This window comes from Sus scrofa, chromosome 14 (assembly GCF_000003025.6).
Source record: "Sus scrofa isolate TJ Tabasco breed Duroc chromosome 14, Sscrofa11.1, whole genome shotgun sequence".
In the NCBI taxonomy this organism is placed as follows: Eukaryota; Metazoa; Chordata; class Mammalia; order Artiodactyla; family Suidae; genus Sus; species Sus scrofa.
In genome coordinates this window covers 141,416,826-141,425,566 of record NC_010456.5, presented here as the reverse complement: position 1 = coordinate 141,425,566, position 8,741 = coordinate 141,416,826, and the positions used below count along the sequence as shown (strand labels likewise).

The window sequence follows — 8,741 nt, the reverse complement described above, 5'->3', positions numbered from 1 at the left end:
GCACACCATGTCTCCAGGCACCAACTCCTCAGAGGTGACCGAGTTCATCCTGGGGGGCTTCCCGGGCTCGCGGGGCCTCCACGGGGGCCTGCTGGGGCTGTTCCTGCTGGCCTACCTGCTGACCGTCACCGAGAACCTGCTCATCGCGGCCGTGATCTGCACCAGCCCCCTGCTGCACAAGCCCATGTACATCTTCCTGGGCAACCTGTCCTTCCTGGAGGTGGGGTACGTCTCCGTCACGGTGCCCAAGATGCTGCTCAGCCTGGCGGCGCCCGAATTCCGCCGCATCTCCTTCGCAGGCTGCATGGCGCAGCTATACTTCTTCCTGGCGCTGGCCTGCACCGAGTGCACGCTCCTGGGCGTCATGGCCTATGACCGCTACGTGGCCATCTGCCGTCCCCTGCGCTACCCGGCCGTCATGAGCCCCAGCCTCTGCAGCCTCTTGGCCACAGGTTCCTGGCTCTCGGGCTTCACCGTCTCCATGGGAAAGGTCTTCTTCATCTCGCGCCTGGGCTACTGCGGCCCCAATGTCGTGAACCACTTCTTCTGCGACGTGTCCCCCCTGCTGAACCTGGCCTGCTCCGACATGTCCCTGGCAGAGCTCGTGGACTTCCTCCTGGCACTGCTCATCCTGCTGGGGCCCCTGCTGCTCACCGTCTCCTCCTACTGCGCCATCATCAGCGCCGTGCTGGGCATCCCCTCCACCGCCGGCCGCCGCAAGGCCTTCTCCACCTGCGCCTCGCACCTGGCCGTGGTGCTCATCTTCTACTCGGCCTCCCTCTTCATCTACGCCCGGCCTCGCGCCGTCAGCTCCTTCGACCTCCACAAGCTGGTGTCCGTGGTCTACACGGTGCTCACGCCCCTGCTCAACCCCATCATCTACTGCCTGCGGAACCGGGAGGTCAAGGCGGCCCTGCACAGGGCGGGGCAGAGGGCGGCCGGGGCCCTGGGCACCTCCTCCTGGGATGCGCTGTGGGCCAGCTCCCGCCCGTCCCCAGGACCACCCCCGGGACCCACCCCTGGACCCCTCTCTTATGCTCCCCCCGCTCGGCACCCGTGCACCAGCTCTGCGGCTGACCGGCCCTGTGCTGACCGATGACCCCCAACCAGGGCATTTCAGAGGGTGAGCATGTGGGGACCGAGGTGTGAGGGGGGAGTGGGGGCAGCTCCGTCCAAGCCGCTGTCCTCTACAGGGGGAGGCGGTGCTGGGTGGCCTGAGGGCTTTTCGGAGGGATGGTCTCTCTGCCATCCGCAGGAAAGGGCGACTGGGAACAGAGCCTCCATGCTGGCGGGTTGGGGGGGAAAGCCCACACTTCGCCCCTGTGGCCAGGACTGTGGGCGAGCTAATCTGAGGGCCTCTTGTGGGGCGACCTGGCACTGACTGCCCCAGCGCTGCAGGGGCTCCAGGATCCCACTGTCCGGCCGCTCAGCTGCCACCGCAGCCGCTGCAGTGGAACAGATGTCCCATGAGAGGAGCTTGTACATCTGAAATGATGGCCCTGTCCCTCTTTCAAAACGGGCAGACTTCCAAGGCCAACTTGTATAAAGCGGTCATTTTTAAAAGAATGAAGATACTGGGTAACCAATTTGTCATTTAATTAATAAGCAAGGGATGCGTGCCCGGTGCTCCTCAGCCTCGCAGAGGCCAGGTGGGTCAGGGAACTCACACCTGGCTTACACACCTGGGGCACGGATGCTCTGAAGAGTGTGGCGATGCCCATCCAGTGAAAGGGGAGGGCCCTGCCGGGGAACAGCAGGGACAGGAGGGAGGAGACCCTAGTGGGGGCGGGGGAGGGGGTGCAGTCTCCTAGGACTCCGGAGAGAAGGGGTCACTAGGATATAACAGGTCTGCAAAGTCAGGAACGGGAGAGAGAAAAAGACACAGTGAGAACGCAAGAGGCCAGACGCAGCCGTCAGAAAACGCGCAGGCAGGCAGGATGCGGGAGCGGGTCCGAGACTCAAGGCAGAGCCACTGCGAGAACCACGCGAAGGGAGGACTGAAGGGTCTCCAACGAATCTGTCAACAGCCCGCTGGACATCGGCGGGGGGGCCGGGGTCGGGGGGAAACTGGGTTGGGGGAAGTGGAGGAGAGGGCGCTGGGGGAGGGCTGGGGGAGGGCGGGAGGCCCCCTGTGCACCCTCTGTCCAGCTGGCCCTGCGAACGGATGCGAACGAGCTCAGAGACCGGAGGGCAGGGTGGGGGCCATGCAGACCTCGGCTCAGGCGTGAATGAGGAGCGGGGAACCTGGGCGGTGTCAGCTGAGGAGCAGGACACCTCGCGGGTGGTGGCCGCAGCCCTCAAACCAGCTTGTTGAGGCTGCGAAGTCCTCGCAATTCTGAGCCCAGGACCCCGGCGGGAGTCTCCCTCCTGGACGGTCCAGAGCTGCAAGCAGCGCCTCCCGGCCTCTCTGCGTCCGCCCTCTCCAGGCCACACCTGGGGGGGGACCTATCTCGGCCTAAGCTCCCATCCCAGCGCCTCCCGCCGCAGGACCCTCCTCTGGGCTCCAAACCCACAGCTCTAAGCCCCCCGACTGCCCCTGCTGGGGTCTCTGGAGTCCCGACTCCGCCCCGGCCACGCCCACTGGTGACGACACCCTCCTCCAGGTGGGAAGCACCACCCTCCACCCCTCGCCCAGGCCCTGGCCCCTCCCCTGCCTCTCTCGCACTTCGCCCCATGGTGACCCCCCACCACCACCCTTGTCCCCTCCCCCTCACTCATGATCCTCATCAAACTCCTATTGTCCAGAAGATAAATTCGCAAATCTTTATCAGGACCCTGTGATCCAATAGTAACCACTCTCAGCCCGTGTCCCCTCTCTGCGCTCCCTCCCTCCCTATCCTGTCGGAGCCCAGCCCTGTCCCCAGGTCCCCTCTTGAGAAAGGCAGGCCCCTCGGCCCTGACCCCTCCCACCAGCTTGTCTCCAAGCGGGACTTGTACAGAGAGGAGCCCCCCTTTCAAACCACCCCAGTTCCCAGCACTGTCCCCACGTGTGTCTGTCCATCTGCTGTGTCCATGTGTTCATGCCCCTCCCCCACTGGGGCCACACCTCCTCCCACCACCCCGGGTCGTGGGCAGGATGAAGGTGGCCCTTGGATGGTCAGGGCCCTCTGGGAGCTGGAGGCCACTGCAGGGAGGACGCCCCCACCCGGGGGGCGGAGGCTGGTATTCTCCCAGCAGCTGCTGGGGAAACGGAGTAAGGAGCTTCAGGTCCAGGCAGCCCCGCCTCAGCCCGGCCAGAGCCGCCTGCCTCGGCTGATGCCCCGTCTCCCCTTTTCTGGGACTTTGGAATCACGTGTGTTTCCAGTGGCTCCTCCTTTCAGCAGAGGAGGGGGCCTGTGTGCTCGCCCCCACCCCTGCTTGTCAGAGCAGAGGCCGGAGGCCAGGGCGCCCTAGGCCTGCAGGGCCAGGGGAGGGGGTGCCCGGTGCCCACTCCACCAGGCAGGACACCCCTGGCAGAGCTTCCCTGGGCCAGTGCTCACCGAAGGCGCCGCCCTCTGCCTGGGACCACCGCCCTTCCCCAAGGCCTCCTCCGTCTTCCTTCCTCCCACGTCCCTGAGAAGACCGGCTTCCAGGTAAAGACCGTGGGTTGAACACAGCATACTCCCACTTCAAATCCCGCCAGAGTGAGGGTAATGAGGCCCCCACGGTAACGACAACACTTCAGAACCAGAAAAAAGAGGTGGGCTTGGCAGAGCAGGGCCTGAAGTGGAGGCAGGCAGCCAGGGGTTTACCAGCTCCAGGCTCAGGTTTGGCCACGGCTCCAGGTACCTCTGAAAGTGAGATGCTAGTGGGGTTGAAGATGGGGGGTTGCAAAAGGTGGCAAAGCCCAGCCTGACCCCCCCACCACCACCACCCGGAACTCCAGAGACAGGGGCCTGGGACCAGGATGTGGTCCAGCTATCGGAGGACGTGGAGGCAGCGAGCCCCCAGCCCTGCACACTGGGCCCTTCTAGACGGGGCTTGGACGAACTTCTCTGAGGGACCTGGGCATCCCGGGAGGGCCCAGAACCAAGGACACAGACAGTGGGGCGCTTCAGCCCAACAGCCCTTCCTGGGCACAGTCGGCATTTCGGACTCCGCCGGGGGCTGAGAGCCAAGGGTCACCAGACAGCTGACGAGAGCCTCTCGCAGGAAAGACGGAGCGAAGCCAAGGAACGAGAGGGAGTCGGAGGAGGCAGAGCTCCAAGGGAGAAGAGCCCCGTGGACATCCCCGAGGGCACGAGCGCATCCTGGCAACAGCAGACATTAACAGAAGCGGAAGGAAAGGGAGACTCAGCGAAGGTGAGCAAGAACACCCTGCAAACGGGAGGGTGATGCAGAAGTAAAAGCCCGTGCGGATGGGCAGCGAACGGAAGAAATCATCCGAACACCCGGCGACAAACATCAAAAAGGGACATGAAAATGGATGTCACCCACGTTTTAGGGTCAGGGGGTTGGCCCGGGGCGCCGACATCTAAGCAAGAGTTCCAGAGACTCAGGAAACGGGGAGAGCTCCAGAGCCAGGCTGGAGACCCGAGCACTTCAGATGAGCCCTTTCCTGGAGGACATCGGATAAGCGAAGTGAATCGTGTTCTCATCTTACAGCAGCAAAGGGGACAAGAGTCAGGGAGGCAGTGCCAGGCTGAGGGGCAGACATCACCGGTGCCCAGCATGTGGGCCCAGGCTCGGGCCTTGGGGCGGCTGAGACCCTGCAGGCCCCATCAGCAGGGGACCCTGGAAACGCACACCCTGCCTGGGGAGGGGCTGCCCCGGGAATGCGGGTGAGCGGACCAGACCCAGCTCCCCGGCCCAGGACAGCTGCGAGCTATCGATCAGAGCATCCCCTGCAGACGCTGAAGTTGGAGTCTCAGGATTCTACACAACTAGCACCACCACGTGTCTGGAAGAAGCAAAAGCCTGCGAAACATCCCTCTCAGAGGAAGAGAGCAGAATAAGCACCAAGGATTCCCTCAAATAATGCTTCACATCCAGTCTTCAGCACAAAACCGGAAATACCCAGGCGTGTGAAGAAATGAAGGACCACGGGCGACAGCCAGTGTCAGACAGAAAAACTCTGAATTCACGGGACCCAAGGAGGGAGAGCGACAGAGCGGGGAGGGCAGAGCGGGCTGAACACCCTCTGACTTGGCCGCAGCGGCCCTTGGAGGGCCCCCTCCACGCCACTGCAGAATACGCATTCTTCCCAAGGGCACGGGGGTGCTTACCAAGATCGGCCCTTAGCCTAGGCCGTAAAATAAGTCTCCCGTTTTAAAGAATTAAAAATAATACAAAGCATAGGAGTTCCCGTCATGGCCCAGTGGTTAACGAATCCGACTAGGAACCATGAGGTTGCGGGTTCCATCCCTGGCCTTGCTCAGTGGGTGAAGGATCCGGCGCTGCCGTGAGCTGTGGTGTGGGTCGCAGACGCGGCTCGGATCCCGTGTTGCTGTGGCTCTGGCGTAGGCCGGTGGCTACAGCTCCCATTCGACCCCTAGCCTGGGAATCTCCTTGTGCCGTGGAAGCGGCCCTAGAAAAGGCAAAAAGACAATAATAATAATAATAATAATAATAATAATACAAAGCATAGCACTGGGAACTATATCTAGTCACCCAGGCTGGAGCCTGATCAAGTGAGAAAAAAGAATGTGTTCATGCAGGTGTGACTGGTCACCTCGCTGCGCAGTAGAAAATTGAGAGAACACGGTAAACCAGCCATGGTGGAGAAAATAAAAATCATTGTTAAAAGGTAATAGTAATACAAAGCATGTTTCTGGTCACCAGAGAATTAAAACAAAAATCAATGAAAGAGTAAGATATCCGGAAAATCTCCAAATACTGGGGAACGATACACTTCTAAATAACCTACTCGTGAAAGAAGAAGTCTAAAGGGAAATAAGAAAACGTTTTTAAATAAATATAAAAACACAACATGTAAAAACTGCGGAATCCTACTAAAGCAGTACATAGAGGGAAATTTAGAGCATCAAACACCTAAGTTAGAAAAGAAGAAAGTTTTTAAATCAATAGTATCAGCTTCCATATTAGGACTCTAGAAATGTAATAATAAATCAAGCCAAAAAATAAGCCAAATAAAGGCAATAATAAAAGTCAGGGCGAAAAAAAATCTGTGAAATGAAATGGAACACAGAAAAAAAGAGAGAAAACTCAGTGAAACCAAAAGCGGTTCTTTGAAATTATCGATAAAATTGATGTTTCTCTAGTCAAGCTAATCAGGAAAAATAAGACACAAATTACAAATATCAGGATTCTCCTTTTTTTTTTTTTTTTCTGCCTTTTGTCTTTTTAGGGCCGCACCTGTGGCATATGTGGGTTCCCAGGCTAGGGGTCGAATCGGAGCTACAGCTGCCAGCCTACACCACAGCCACAGCAATGTGGGATCCAAGCCACGTGTGCGACCCACACCACCGCTCACGGCAACGCCGGATCCTTCACCCACTGAGCAAGGCCAGGGATGGAACCCGCAACCTCATGGTTCCTAGTCAGATTCGTTAACCACTGCGCCACGACAGGAACACCAAGATTCTGTTTTTTTGTTTGTTTGTTTGTTTGTTTGTTTGTCTTTTTAGGGCCACACCCATGGCCTATGGAGGTTCCAGGCTGGGGTCAAATCAGAGCCACATCTGCAACCTACACCACAGCTCATGGCAACACCAGATCCCACTAGCCATGTAACCCACTGAGCGAGGCCAGGGATCAAATCTGCATCCTCAGGGATGCTAGTCAGACCGGTTACGGCTGAGCCACGACGGGAACACCTGTATCAAGATGGAGAGCGATGGTATCACCAGAGATTCCACAGAGCTTAAAAAGATCAGAAAGTACGATAGATTCATAGCAACAAATTAACAACTTAGATTAAATAAACAACTTGCTTGAAAACACAAACTACCAAAGTCCACTTAAGAAGAAACAGGTCATCTAAATAGCCCTAAATCTGTTAAATTTGCAAATAAAAGCTTTCCCATACGACAAAAAAACTTGAGGAGAAATGGCTTCATTTGTGGAATCTGCAAAACATGTACAGAAAAATAAAGCGCAAAATTCTCCAGAAAACTGAAGCAAAGGGGCCATTTCCCAACTCATTCTACAAGGCCAGCATTACCTTGATTCAGAATGAAAAACGGGACTTCTCCAGTGGAGCAGGGGGTTAAGAATCCACAGCCTGCTGCTGCGGCATGGGTTCAATCCCTGATCTGGGAATTTCTGCATGGCTTGGGCACAGGAAATAAAGTGGGGGGGGTTGTACAAAAAAAGAAAGCTACAGACCCTATTTCTGAGGAATATAGCTACTCTAAACATATCTTAGCCCATAGGACCCAACATAGCATAACCCATCATGACCAAGTGTGGGGGGTCTTAGCCTCCAAAAATCAATCATTGTGACTGATCATCATGTTCTAAATAACAACATATTTTGCAATATCAACACCACTGACAGGTAAACGGATAAAGAAGATGTGAGATATACATACAATAGAATATCATTCAGCCATAAAAAAGAATGAAATAATACCATGTGCAGCAACATGGATGGACCTAGAAATTATCATATTAAGTGAAGTAAGTCAGAGAAAGACAAGCATTATATGATATCACTTATATGTAGAATCTAAAGAAACAGATACAAATGAACTTACATACAAAACAAAAATAGAACCACAGACATAAGAAACAAGCTGATGGTTGTGAAAGGGGGAGGGAGGCTAAATTAGAAGTTTGGGATTAACGGGTACAAACGGCCATCTATGAACTAGATAAACCACAAGCACCTGGTGCAGAGCACAGGGAACTGCCCTCAGTATTTCACAATCACCTATGGGGGAAAGAATCTGAAAAGGAATTGAAACATATGTATAATTGAACCACTTTGCTGTATACTGAAGTCAACACAACATTGTAACTCAACCATAGTCCAATAACAAATTTTTAAGTAAAAAAAAAAAATTTGTCTTTTCTAGGGCCGCACCTGCAGCATATGGAGGTTCCCAGGCTAGAGGTCGAATCAGAGCTATAGCTGCTGGCCTCCACCACAGCCACAGCAACACCAGATCCTTAACCCACTGAGTGAGGCCAGGGATCGAACCTGCATCCTCATGGTTACTAGTCAGATTCATTTCTGCTGAGCCACAACAGAAACTCCTAAAGTAAAATTTTTTAAAAAAATAATAGTTCCCGTCATGGCTCAGCAGAAACAAATCTGGCTAGTAAGCATGAGGATGCAGGTTCAATCCCTGGCCCCATTCAGTGGGTTAAGGATCTGGCATTGCTGTGAGCTGTGGTGTAGGTCGCAAACTCGGCTCTGATCCCATGTTGCTATGGCTGTGGTGTAGGACCGCAGCTACACCTCTGATTCGATCCCTAGCCTGGGAACCTCCACATGCCTCAGGTGCAGCCCTAAAAGGGCCAAAAAAAAAAAAAAAAAAAAAAAAAAACACTGCACACTGAATATAACAGCTAAAGTTAAAAAGACCAACATCCGCTTGGCAAAGATGCTGAGGAGCTGGGAGCTTCCACATGACTGGTGGGAATGGGGCTGTCACGACCACTTGGAAAACAAGTTGGGGGTTGGCAAAAAGTTAAACGCACACCTACCCGAGATACATGAAAGTATGTCCTTGCAACGAGTGTTAGGTGTGTGTTCATAGCAACTTTATTGGTAATAGCCAAACACTGGAAGCAACTCAGACGCCCAGATTACCGTGTGTCCGTGTGCTGGATGAACCACTGTGTGTTCAACAACA

At 55.2% G+C, this 8,741-nt stretch overlaps 1 protein-coding gene across 1 annotated transcript; it reads left to right on the top strand.

The window, feature by feature from the left end:
* On the top strand, positions 1-1,099 carry LOC100154128 (olfactory receptor 6B1-like). The gene has a single exon (XM_001926646.2). It carries the CDS (start codon positions 8-10, stop codon positions 1,097-1,099), a length of 1,092 nt encoding a protein of 363 aa, XP_001926681.1. The 5' UTR covers positions 1-7.